Here is a 13326-nt window from a genome sequence, read left to right on the forward strand (position 1 = left end):
TGACAGCTATTAGCGAGCCCATCTACTAGACTCTTGCTGAATAGGAAAGCACCCTTATTCTTTTGCTTCTTGAATTTTGCATGGTTCCTACACAACAATGCTGCAAACCGACTGTCCAGAAACGCAGCACTTATGTCCACTTTACCGATACAATGATTATCGAAGGTGGATCGGACAACCCTCATAAGAATATCTACGACCTGAATTTACAGTTAGCTGGTGTCATAAATATACTCCACTTCTCCGTAGATCAGTTTTAAAATAATAACTTGCCTTGCCAGGTAACAAACGAGTTCTGTCCGCTATATCAATAAGGTCTTTATGGGTAACCGAGAGTCCACCAACGTTTATAAAACTGCAATAAAAAGGCTTTACTATATTATTCTACCAATCCACATGTCAAAATATATGAAATATTTCTGATGGATAAAATGAAATTTACCAAGGTTTCTTAAGTAGTGTGGACAGTCGAGCATACTTGTCACGAACAACCGACATATCATAATAGCTACCCCCACAAAGTTGACCTTCTCGAGCACGATTAAGTATGCTACTCCCGCACTGGTAACCGCTAAGTAAATACTGTGGGACTGTCTTGATACGCTTGCTTTTTCGAGAGAGGAAAGTATCTAGATGCGTCTCCAAACCATGATGAGTATTATTCTCTCCCATCTGATCGTGTTCACGCGAGGGTAAAGCATCTTTCTCTTGAGTCAGGCCCAAAGAGAAAGATGGTTGATCGAACTGCAATATCATATATGTGTTAATATTGTTATGACTGCGCTTGTCATAAATTGAGCATTATAATCAAGAAGAGGTCGGAGACCATACATCTGATCTAAGGCGATCCTCCGTTCCGCTGTGCCCCGATAGTGTACTCATTTGAGGTCTGCTATCTCCGACATTCACGTTTGTAGCGGCATAAGCGAGATTTTGTTTCGACTGCCATTTTTGGACCTTCGATTAAATAATGTTATACATCATGTTAAACATAAGGCTTCTCATATTAGTAACAAAAGGTAGTGCTGGGGGTAACTACTCTATACTTACGGGGGCAAACAGTTTTGATCCTGAGGAAGCTTCGTTGTTAAATTCAAAAAGAGGAGTACGTCGAGGAATGGTATTTTTATCTTGATGGGCGAGTACGAGGGTCCCCTTTAAAATAAAAGATATTATGAAGGTAGCAACATTTTGATAAATATCTGTAACCCAAATCAACATATGTAGTAAGTTACAAAATTTAATATAGACATACTTACATTAAGTTCCGGACGAGATATAGACCTGAGTTGATGTTTGCTTTCACCCAGCTTACCACCGGTTGGTAGTGAAGAGATTTCGTCTTGACCACGTCCGTCGGAAACCTAAAAAGTGAAATCGGAATACACTAATTGAAACCGGTAACACACTTATAATTATGGATTTAATATATGTTTACTCAATCTATATGATGAGGCAATCATGAAGCCGGATTTATCTTCAAATAGCCGGTGATTTCTTTCTTACAAATAACCGGTTATGCACTACAGGAAGATTCTTACAGGTGGTTGGTTGGGTGATCCAGGAGGAGTTGAATAATGACTGAGATTTTCCAACACATTAGCGATCACCCTGTTATTCTCGTCATCACCTTCCACTGCAGGTTGGTTGGAACAAGGTGGGATAGATGCATTGGAAGAAGACGGATTGATTGGGTGACACTCTGAAGCAGCATGCCCATTACCGGCCTCGCTTCGACCGGTTAGTTGTTTCGAAGAACTTGGCTTCGAGACATGACCATCTGACAGGATGATATTGTGACACCCTGAAACCTCATGTGCATGACCCTGGGCAAGTGAAACCAGAATTTCCGATTTCATTTGCTTTATCATTCCAGACACAGTGGCTAGAACGTCATCTTTGTACTGTACAGATGACAAAGCTAACTGTTTCATGGAGTCAATGCCAGACGACACTTTGCCTTCGATCCGCTGGAGCTCAGGTTTGAGAAGGGAAAGCACAATTGGTGAAATTTTATCTTCTTCTGCTTCTATGCTCTGTTTCTCCTTCCCTCGGGTCTGCTTCTTCTTGCCATTTGGTTTGGAGTCTTCCCGCATCTTCTCAACATCAGATTTTGTTACTCCACCTTTGAACATATCTTTGGAGAACACAAACTTTTGAAATATAAGCTTCAAAAGGTTGTCAACTTTGATATCAAACACCTCGTCTGGCCAACCCAAAACAGAATCATTGAGTGGCCGATGAGGATCTTCGGGGATAATGCTGTTCACAACAGCCTACACAACATGGAAGTATCCAATTCCGGTTAAATAATTACTACAAGCACGATTAATATAGGTAATAATATTAGTACTAATTATTCAGTTAAATATGATGTTTACCTCCGATTTTCTGTCTACTTCCCTTGCGTGGGCAGGATTCAAAGTCTTCCTCCTTGCCTTGCTAACAGGGGACTCTATTTCATCATCATCACTTTCCGATTCGGAAGAAGAACACGCATCCTGAACCACTTCTGTCAAAGCAGGGACAGCTTCAACAATTACAAGCTGGAGAGCTAGAGCAAAGCCTTTAAGCGCAATGGTATCTTGAGACAAGGATATCTCATCCCTTTTTTTGATACTGGTCATCAGCATATCGAATGCAATACGACCCCATGGAAAAGACAAAAACTCTTCTATGTCTCCAAGTAGCTCAGCGTACTCCTTTAGCATTTTCATCTTAAGATTTGTTGACAGCAACACAGATGAAACTATTGCAAGGCATGCCAATTTCATCCGGATATCTGGATCTGTAACCGTTTTTTTTCGTAGCATCTTCACAGCCTGAGATACTCGCATTTCTTCCATACTCCCAAATAGTTCGGGCCAATAAGGTTTCTCGTTGATATTCTTCTTCTTCATCTTCTGCTTTTTGGGGATTTCACCGCAAGGAAGCCCAGTGACTATGGCAAACTCCCTCAATGAAAACCTAATAGGATTTCCGGCAAACCGAAACCAAGCTTCGTGTTTTTTTTCGACCTTCAACTGTCGAGATAGTAGATATCTAGCAAATCTACCAGAAAATGCAGGTTTTTCGGCTATCTCGATGAGTTTACCAAACGACGACTCTCTCAGGTACTGGATCTCAGCTTCGTTGAGAGCATTAAGTATGGTGTTTATTGCTCGAGAAGACTGGTAAGTAAGCACTCTGACGCCGACTGGTTCCTCGCCATCCGCAAAAACCATCTGAGGTAACTCAACTTCGGGTTCTTCCACGAGATCTTCATGGTAATCGACTATTCTCGAAGAAACCATTTTGATTTTAGAGAAAACAGATTTTTTAGAAACGTCTATGAGCGATTTGTAGAGAAAACAGAGGTTGGTGGCAAATAAATAAGACCTGAGATTTAGTTTCAAAAATCACATATGTTGTAGAACGAAAGTCTGAACGAAAAAATCTAGGGGTCTTTGCACTTTTAACACTTATAGATATTTCAACACCTTATGTTCTTTGCATAATTATCTTTTCCTTTATGCAACCGCCTCAACCTGTTGTGACGTCAGTAATTTGACAGGCGCATGTGCTCCACTCTTTTATCAAATGAGGGATAGTTCTGGGATTACCGAAATTGCTACAGCCCTTTTACCACCTAGCTAATATCTAGACGAAACTTTACCATCTAGTGCAAATTCCCTAAAATGAAAGAAAACAAAAATAATAGTACTATATAAAAGAATATACCTCTTTGGAGACTCACTATACCACTAAAAAAACATACACCACTTTTGTTATTATAAATACATGCAGCTTTTCATTCGACTCGACCGACACTTGTGATGTCTTAGCATCCAAATAGTCGTTTACATGTTTCTCAAGTGATCTTTCAACCGATTAAAGCATATCCTATATATATATTCAACTTCTTAGTCTTTTTTAACTGAACTGTTAAAGAAAACAAAGCAGAAGAAGAAGAAGAAGATCAACAACAATGTATTTGACCAAATAAAATAACAAAATAGACAAGACACAGAAAAGGACAAAGATGATTAGTAATAAAAAGAAAGACACTTGACGACAAAAAAGCATATCAAAAGATAGTTACTTTGGCTTAGCCACTACTTTGCTTAAACAATTACTCACTTCTCTCTCTCTCTCTGCAATGTCGCAGCCTCGCGTCTCTTTCCGACATCCACCGCCGCTCTGTTCTTTCCTCTTCGCCATAGTCCTCTTAGTCGCCACTTTCTACACCCTCCACCACCCAGACGCCACTCCTCCTCATCTCTTCTCCCCAAACAAACACAACTCCCTCACTCTCCGCCGCCTCTTCCTCTCCTCCGCCTCCAACGCCACCGTCTCCTCCTACCTCCACTCCTTAACCCGTCACCCTCACCTCGCCGGAACAAAACCCTCTCTAGACACGCTCAACTACGTCCTAAACCACTTCCAAAGCCTCCGACTCGATGACACCCGCGTCGCCGAGTACGAAGCTCTCCTCTCTTACCCTACGCACTTCTCCCTCACCGCGCGTTTTAGCAACGACAACACGACTCTGGAGTTCGACTTAAACGACGACGTTTCCTCTTCCTCCGACGTCGTTATGCCGTACCACGCTTACTCCCCGTCTGGCTCCGCGTCTGGGAACGTCGTCTTCGTGAACCACGGCGAGGAGAGAGACTACCGAGCCCTCGAGATGGTCGGAGTGAGCGTGAGAGGCTGTTTGGTTTTAGTTCGAAAGGGAGAGACTCTTGGAAGAGGAGTGATCGTGAAGACGGCAGAGACTAAAGGTGCTCTCGGCGTCTTGATATACGACGAGAAAGACGGTGGTGGGCTCGGGGGCATCGAGAGAGGCACGGTGATGAGAGGAATCGGTGACCCGGTTACTCCGGGTTGGCCCGGTGTCGTCGGAGGAGAGAAGCTAAGTTTGGAGGATGATCTTGTCTCTAAAAGATTCCCAAAGATTCCATCTTTGCCTCTGTCTCTCCACAATGCAGAGATCATATTGGCTTCTCTGGCCAGAGCAAAAGCTCCGGTGGAGTGGCAAACGGGTCGGGTTGGGTCAAGTCAACGGGTTGGCCCGGGACGGGTTGTTGTCAACATGAGCTTACAGGTAAAACCGTTTTTTTAATTATACAGAGGTATCTTGGCCCCACAGTAATGGTCCAGACTAGTCACGTGTTAGCACGTGTCAGTCCTCTGTCCCTGGCGATGCCGAAATATTAATTCGACAGTGGTCGAGATTTGAACCCCCATGGTGGAACTCACGGTCTTTTCTTGGTTTTGACTTTTTTTTTTTGTAATTAAAAAAGTCTTTGGTTTTGTTTTTACAAGGTGGAGATGAAGATGAAGAAGATTCACAATGTTGTGGCTACAATAAGAGGTAGTGAGGAGCCAGACCGGTACGTGATTCTTGGGAACCACAGAGACGCGTGGACTTATGGAGCTGTTGATCCAAACAGTGGAACTTCTGCTTTGCTTGACATTGGTCGACGATTCTCTCTGTTGCTTGAATCTGGCTGGAGACCACGTAGGAGCATTCTCCTTTGTAGTTGGGACGCTGAAGAGTTCGGAATGGTTGGGTCAACTGAATGGGTTGAGGAACATGTTCTTAACTTAGGTGCAAGTGCTGTGGCTTATCTTAATGTAGATTGTGCTGTCCAAGGCTCTGGATTTTTTGCTGGTGCAACTCCTCAACTAGACAATGTTCTTGTAGATGCATTAAAGCTGGTAAATAATAATAATACTAATGTGGACATTCTCAAGTAATTTCAAAAAGTCAATTCTATTTTTGTGGTCAGGTTCAAGATCCTGATGATGTAACCTTGACAGTGGAAGAGACATTCAAGTCTCAGAATAACATTGTGAGTAGAGGCTTCTTTCTTTTTTTTGTTAACCACACACATAAGGGTGTCTTATGCTTTGAATGGACTCTGCAGATAGAGAGGCTAAGTAGAGTAGATTCCGATTTTTCCGGTTTTCTTCATCATGCTGGGATACCATCTATAGACATGTACTATGGAGCAGGTAAAGAAGAACTTGAGATCTTCAGAATGTGATGATGTATTAATATGTATGTTGAGTTTTTTTTTTTCAGATTATCCCGTCTACCATACTGCTTTTGACTCCTATGATTGGATGATCCGCAATGCAGATCCATTGTTTCATCGTCATGTTGCCAGTAAAAGCCTTTGTTTTCTTTCTCTAGTTTTCATGGCTTCTTATGCAGAGAGGTTTGACTCTCTTCTGTGCTTTGTTATATCTCTCAGTGGCTGGAATTTGGGGGCTTTTGGGAATCATCTTGGCTGATGAGCCAGTCTTACCATTTCATTACATCTCTTATGCAGAACAGTTGCAGGTATATAGGCTCTTCTCCTCCTCACTCCCTTTATAGATAAGATAGAAAGGAAAAACTGAGTTTATATATGTTTTGGTTTATTGGTATCAGGCACATAGAGATACATTGAGCAAGCTCTTAGAAGGGAAAGTCTCTGTTGATCCCTTAAGCGTGGCGATACAAGAGTTCTCTTTAGTTGCTAAAGAAGTTGCAGATGAAGCAAAGGTTTTTTTGCTTTTGTCTTCTTCTTGGTTACACACCTATTCCTAACTTGATGATCGATTTTGCAGAAGCTAAAGAAAGGAGCATACAGGAAAAATGATGTTGCAGGAGCTGCTAAGAGAAGAGAGCTAAATGACAGAATGATGCTTGCAGAAAAAGGGTTCTTGGATTCAGAAGGAATCAGAGGGAAAGAATGGTTCAAGCATCTTGTGAGTAAAAATTAAAAACAATCTGAGTTCCACCATTTTTCAAAACTCATGTGGCCTTGTGTTTGTGTGTTTATTTATAGGTGTATGGACCTGCAGCAGAGCCAGAGAGCAAGCTAGGTTTTTTCCCGGGAATAGCAGATGCAATTGCAACAAACTCATCAGAGGGAATAATCAAGCATGAGATATGGAGAGTCACAAGAGCTATTCAGAGAGCAAGCAAAGCTCTTAAAGGAGGGTTCACATGAGCAGAAACTTCAAAGACTTTCTCTCCTCTGCGTATATATTGTGTGACTGTAGATTGTAGAAGCATAATTCTTGTTCAAAGTCTTCAAAGACTTATCTTAATGATAGACAATACCACTGATCCGGTCACTTGTTATTGTAAGAACCCTTGCCACTTGACCACTATGTAATACCCATTTGTTGCCAAAAAGATACTTCACCTATAATTGTATAAAGTCTTTTTATTAACTATAATATCAACTTTTAGCTACTTTACTTAGACAACTTAACCAACCATATTAATCATTAGATAATTATTATCTTTGATAATAAATTAATAATATTGTAAGAAGTTTTATATTGGATCAGCTTATGAAGGAAAAGATGTGTAAAGATTTAATGATGATTGAAACTCAGGAGACAGTGGAAGTGTCCTGTGAAGTTGCTTCCTCAAGTCTTGCACGTACCGATTCAGCAGTAGACAGTTTATTGATTCTGCAGAAACCAAAAGAATAATGTTAAAAGCCTGAAGAAGCAAAAAAAAAAAAAACTGTTTCCAATAATCATACAAAACAATAGTGTTTCTTTGTCATGGTGATAATAACTCACCGAACAAGAACATCCCCAGAAGATGCTTTTGTCTCAGAGATCCAATCCGGAACCAATTGCAACATCAACCTTAGCTGCTCCTCCACTTCCTCTGAGAGAAAGACAAAAAAAAAGCAAGAAAGAAACTGAGATAGCCTGTCAAGGAAGAAGAGCCAGTGAAACTGTAAACACATTTATCCTTACTTCTATCCATTATATCGATTTGGCATGCGATCATCTTGTGAAGAAGCTCTTCCTTGGTGATGACCGTTCGGTTTGTTGAGTGAAACATTTTATGAATCACATTAACAAGCTTAGGCAAGTTTTGCTTCTCGGTTTGATCCTTTGGTTCCTCTATCATCTGCAAGAAAGTAAACACAACACAATGGTAAGTGAGCAAGGTTACTGAATACAACCCACAGTTTTCAAGTTTGAAAACCATCCGCTTACTGAGTGCAGAAGACTAATTTCATCGTCGGAATCATCACTATCTTCATCATAGGAATCATCACTAGCTTCATCATCATTAGATTCGTCACTGAGTGTTCCATCTTCCTCCTCCAGAGTGTCGAAATTCAGACACCTAGTGCGAGAAGGGCGCCTTTCAAGATCATTTGTTGATCTAACAGAGTCACTATCATCAACATCTGGAGTCATTGTAATACACCTTCTAGACGGCTGCAATGTCGGTGTAGCACTCATGAGCTTGATTGGTGTTGACAGATCCTTGGAGGGAGTGGACAAAACTTTGGCTGGGGTTGACTCTGTGTTCGGTAACAAACATTCCTCAGTACCATCTGATAAAGCCGAATCTGGAGTTACTTTATCTTCTTCTTGCTCCATCTCCTCCATTTGAACATCGTTCTCGAGTTTAAATGCTCCCACGTCTACAACACTTACTGTGTCTGAATCCTTTTTGGAGATATTGAACGGTTCAGGAAGCAGCTCTTTAGGAATCTCGTCCTATATCCAAAACAAAGATTCAGATACATAACTATTATCTAAGAAGCTACAACCAAATAAGAATAGATTAGGAAAGACCTTAGGATGAGCTTTGTAAAAATCTACAAGCTTTGAGTAAAACACCTTCCTAAGATGCATGTATATAGTTCCGCAACTTGTATCTTCAAGTACAACAACTGCATCGGTGTTTAAGTTAACGTGAAGAGTAGGTTTCATACAACTAGTGTCTTCATCACACTTCAAAACTCTCTTTACTTCAATGGCTTCCGGATAGATATGCCTCATCTGAGCCAAATGATCATACGAAAAGATCCTGGAAGATACACACACACACACCCATTCGCCAAACAAACATTAAACAAAGAAGAAGAAGCACTAGGAAAGTCAATAGCTTTATTGATCAATTAGATAGAAAGTGAATAGCTTTTTACCGATTAGTAAGATACTCAATCTTGGGACATATATTAGCAAACGAAGTCAAAGAACCCTTTAGCTTCAGCAATCTAATTGCAGTGACCAACCCATTAAAGCATTCATCCAGAATCTCAAACCTGCCAATAAATTTCATCAAAATTTGTGTAAAGTTCAAAACTTTAGGAACAAATCAATTAAAAAAAAAAATCTCACCTTTCTGGCAATTTCAGGCTCGTTTCAGGTTTTTTGGGCGAAGTCAAGATCTGTCTCTTAACGGGTTTGTTGTCGCCGTCACGAGGTCTGGTTGAGAGAGTCGCCGTCTTCTTGTCTGGGGTCTTGGTAGAGAAAAGTGTTTCTGGGTTCGGAGATTCAGAGGCCATAGATGGCTTCTTTGAAGCGTTTTCGATCGAGCTCATGTTGGAGAGAGAGAGAGAGTAGATAGGGAAGTGAGGAGTTAGAGAGAGAAGAGAGTGGAGAGAGAGGGGGAGCGTAACGGCTAGTATATATTTAGGGTTTAGGGGCCATTACGGGGAAAGGAAGAAGAAGGCAGGTGATGTGAATCGAAATATGTGGGGTCCGTATTTGCCACGTCACTAGAGCCAATACTAAACGTTGGTTCCCGCTATTTTCCGTTACCAGTGTATAACCACTTCGTTTTAATTTATTTCCTTTATTTTCTTTGGTCCAACTAAGATTAGTCATTTTATTGATAAATATCAAAATTTTCCTATAATAGTTTGTTTAAACTAAAATACAGATTATAAAAACTGTACTTTTATCAATAACAAAAATTTAGACGATTTTTTTGTAGATGATAATATGATATATATAGTTTATAAATGATAATGTGACATAACGGTTTAGTTAATTTATTTTAGATTGGGGTATAAAATATTTACAGTTATGATTTTTTTGTGGAAACGTATTTTTTATTTTTGGTATTTTTACACAATGACGCTCCTCACCTTTTGATATGGAAAATTGCGTCACCAACATATTATATTTAATATATAAAAATCCTTTAACAAATAACAATTTCATTATAGTGATCATGAACTTCATAGTCATAATTTACACAATGACGCTCCTCACCTCAAACGGTATGATCGTCCCGAATCCAATCTTGTGTTAGTGCCGGCCCTGACCTAAAGCTGGTAAAGCCAGGGCTTTAGGCGCCAAATGAGATTAAATATTTAAGGGCATAAATTTTTTCATAAGTCGTGTGTAGTCTAGTGGTTGTGTGCCTATATCTCTCTATACATAGAGCAAGGTTCGATTCCAAAATGGGCAAAATTTTATTTTGCTTTAGGCGTCAATATATACTGGGCCGACAGTTATAATGTGTGTATTTTTATGCAGAAAGTTAATAAAAAAGGTCCATAAAAATATTTTATATAAACATATTTTTGTTTTCATTTACAAAATTTAAATAAATATTGAATCTAAGAATTGTTCTAAAACTCATAAAATTATTGAGCTACTACTGTAAATATGAATCTAGGGTCAGCAATGAATCTGTTATATACAGTCGGATAAAAATAATCACTTAGACATTTTTTACTCGGAAAATTGCATATGGTCTGTCATTGTATCTCTCACATGCAAATAAGACAATAAATCGAATCAGTTTCAAAAATTAAAGTCTTTATGCATAGCCATAAATAATATCTGAGACAATCAAGATAATCTTCTCTTACCAATTCTGCATTAATTTGGGATCAATTACCATAATGAAAATAACAGTTCATTTGTCCGAATATTTTTGTTTTCTCCTAGGAATATGCCAAAGCCTAAAACGAGTTTTTGACCGTGAGTCTCAAAAACTCAGCCATACAGTAAAAACAAATTCCAAAACAAACTTTTTTAACTGAAAAAAAGAAAGACAGAACGGTGGATGAGAAGTAGATGCGAAAAACAAGAAGTCAAAGAGAAATAAACGGTGTCGTTGTCACAAGAATATACCACATAAAAGAAAAGAATATGTCAAAGCAAAAACAGAAAGTGATCATGTATTTATAGCCCCGTGCTTCGCTTCCTCTATTTCATTACTCACAACCATTCTTCCTCTTTCTCTCGCTGTCTCTACAGTTTCTTGAGAAACAACAACAAAAAGACTCTTCTCTTTCTCTAAGACAATCCTAACAAGTGTTTGTCTGTGAGAGAGTAAGCAGAAGAATAATACTCTTCATGTAAGTTTCTTCTTCATTAGTTATGTGTCTTGTGATTCTATTTTACATTTTGTTATTTGGATGAGAAATGAGGATCAAGTAGGCTTTTTGTTCTTGTTTCTTTTGGTATGATATAACAATCTCAAGGACTTACAATGGATAAATCTATCATTTTATAAAGTTCCACATTTAACAATTTTACTCACAACATATTGAAGATCTTTTATAATTCATTGGTCTTGCGTTTTTAAGTTTAAATTACCCTTATTCTTTTCTTTATGTTCCTATCTGTGGTCTTAGTCTCTGTCTTTGTTGTAATGTTTTGTTTGAGTTTTCATACTGTATAACGCAGAAGAAAAGAGAAGAAAAAGCAATGGCAGGAGATCAACTCAACGTCCTAAACGCACTTGACGTTGCCAAAACGCAATGGTACCATTTCACCGCGATTATCGTGGCCGGAATGGGATTCTTCACCGACGCTTACGACCTTTTCTGCATCTCACTCGTCACTAAGCTTCTTGGCCGCATATACTACCACGTGGACGGCTCACCGAAGCCAGGAAACCTACCTCCAAACGTCTCAGCTGCGGTTAACGGCGTTGCATTCGTTGGTACACTCACGGGCCAGCTCTTCTTCGGCTGGCTAGGCGACAAGCTCGGGAGGAAAAAAGTATACGGCATGACTCTCATGGTCATGGTCATTTGCTCGATAGCTTCAGGTCTCTCCTTTGGTAACAAACCTAAATCCGTGATGACCACGCTATGTTTCTTCCGGTTCTGGCTAGGGTTTGGTATCGGCGGTGACTATCCTTTATCCGCAACGATCATGTCCGAATACGCTAATAAAAAGACACGTGGCGCGTTTATAGCCGCGGTTTTCGCGATGCAAGGGTTTGGTATCTTGACAGGTGGCATCTTTGCGATCATCGTGTCTGCGGTTTTCGAGGCTAGGTTTCCTTCCCCGGCTTATCAAGTCGATGCCTTGGCGTCCACGGTTCCTCAGGCAGATTACGTGTGGAGGATCATCCTGATGGTTGGTGCTTTGCCTGCTGCCATGACGTATTACTCGAGGTCGAAGATGCCTGAGACTGCACGGTACACGGCTCTAGTGGCCAAGGACGCTAAGCTAGCAGCTTCTAACATGTCTAAGGTCTTGCAAGTGGAGATAGAAGCAGAGCATCAACGAGTAGAAGAGATCAGTAGAGATCAGTCTAGACAATTTGGCTTGTTCTCCAAGGAATTCATGAAACGTCATGGCCTTCACTTGCTAGGAACCACAAGCACATGGTTCTTGCTTGACATTGCCTTCTATAGTCAAAACCTTTTCCAGAAAGATATATTCAGCGCCATTGGATGGATTCCTCCGGCTCAGACCATGAACGCAATTCAAGAAGTTTTCAAGATCGCTCGTGCGCAAACCCTAATCGCCTTGTGCAGCACGGTACCTGGTTACTGGTTCACAGTGGCGTTCATCGACATCATTGGTAGGTTTGCGATACAGATGATGGGTTTCTTCTTCATGACCGTCTTCATGTTCGCTCTAGCGTTTCCTTATGACCATTGGACTCACAAGGACAACAGGATAGGGTTTGTGGTTATGTACTCGTTAACATTCTTCTTTGCAAACTTTGGACCTAATGCCACAACCTTCGTGGTGCCCGCTGAGATCTTCCCGGCTAGGTTTAGATCAACCTGCCATGGAATATCAGCGGCTTCTGGTAAACTAGGAGCTATGGTGGGTGCGTTTGGGTTCTTGTACTTGGCACAGAGTCCTGACAAGAACAAGACAGAACATGGATACCCTCCAGGGATTGGTGTGAAGAACTCGCTTATTGTTTTGGGTGTGGTTAATCTTTTGGGGATGGTGTTTACACTGTTGGTTCCTGAATCTAAAGGCAAGTCTCTGGAGGAGATGTCTGGTGAGCACGAGAACAATGATGGAAGCAACAGTAGCAGCACCAACAACAACACGGTATCAGCTGCATAGAGATTCTACAAAACACTTGTGTTATTTATTACTTGTATCTTTTCTTCACTCTATTTCTTCCCACTAGCAGCTTAAAACTGTTGTTCTTTATGTCAACTTATTTATTGATAGCTAAATGCAATAGAATATGATTCTTTTACGTATCTGTTTTTTTTTTCTTTGGAGTTTTAAGAAGAGTTTTCTTGGTGTTCATTCATTGTAACAAATGAAAATGGAGATAATGGAAAGCTTTTATTATGAAAC

General features: G+C 40.2%; 4 protein-coding genes across 5 annotated transcripts; 2 read left to right on the forward strand and 2 right to left on the reverse strand.

Annotated features, from left to right (window-relative positions):
- Positions 1-62: 62 nt before the first annotated feature.
- On the reverse strand, positions 63-3658 carry LOC130506102 (uncharacterized). The gene is made up of 4 exons (XM_057000733.1): positions 1051-3658; positions 832-957; positions 443-744; positions 63-355 (listed from the first exon to the last, which is right to left on the reverse strand). The coding sequence occupies exon 1, from the start codon at positions 3291-3293 to the stop codon at positions 2361-2363; it is 933 nt and encodes a 310-aa protein (XP_056856713.1). The 5' UTR covers positions 3294-3658; the 3' UTR covers positions 63-355; positions 443-744; positions 832-957; positions 1051-2360.
- Positions 3659-3917: 259 nt separating this feature from the next.
- LOC108838687 (probable glutamate carboxypeptidase AMP1) lies at positions 3918-7218 on the forward strand. The gene is made up of 9 exons (XM_057000729.1): positions 3918-5086; positions 5308-5703; positions 5775-5837; positions 5913-6000; positions 6071-6154; positions 6243-6331; positions 6422-6535; positions 6601-6741; positions 6822-7218. The coding sequence occupies exons 1-9, from the start codon at positions 4139-4141 to the stop codon at positions 6984-6986; spliced, it is 2088 nt and encodes a 695-aa protein (XP_056856709.1). The 5' UTR covers positions 3918-4138; the 3' UTR covers positions 6987-7218.
- A 31-nt stretch (positions 7219-7249) lies between these two features.
- Positions 7250-9450, reverse strand: LOC108838686 (CDT1-like protein b). The gene is made up of 7 exons (XM_057000730.1): positions 9142-9450; positions 8946-9065; positions 8593-8827; positions 8002-8514; positions 7756-7912; positions 7573-7663; positions 7250-7458 (listed from the first exon to the last, which is right to left on the reverse strand). The coding sequence occupies exons 1-7, from the start codon at positions 9342-9344 to the stop codon at positions 7377-7379; spliced, it is 1401 nt and encodes a 466-aa protein (XP_056856710.1). The 5' UTR covers positions 9345-9450; the 3' UTR covers positions 7250-7376.
- A 1525-nt stretch (positions 9451-10975) lies between these two features.
- LOC130506101 (probable inorganic phosphate transporter 1-7) lies at positions 10976-13226 on the forward strand. 2 transcript variants are annotated; one of them, XM_057000731.1, is made up of 2 exons: positions 10976-11117; positions 11449-13226. In XM_057000731.1, the coding sequence occupies exon 2, from the start codon at positions 11470-11472 to the stop codon at positions 13081-13083; it is 1614 nt and encodes a 537-aa protein (XP_056856711.1). In that variant the 5' UTR covers positions 10976-11117; positions 11449-11469; the 3' UTR covers positions 13084-13226. The 2 variants fall into 2 exon arrangements, with proteins under 2 accessions (XP_056856711.1, XP_056856712.1); XM_057000732.1 differs by having other exon boundaries at positions 10988-11117; positions 11452-13226.
- The last annotated feature ends 100 nt before the right edge of the window (positions 13227-13326 follow it).

The sequence above is a fragment of the Raphanus sativus genome, unplaced genomic scaffold, assembly GCF_000801105.2.
Source record: "Raphanus sativus cultivar WK10039 unplaced genomic scaffold, ASM80110v3 Scaffold2886, whole genome shotgun sequence".
NCBI classification, from domain to species: domain Eukaryota; kingdom Viridiplantae; phylum Streptophyta; class Magnoliopsida; order Brassicales; family Brassicaceae; genus Raphanus; species Raphanus sativus.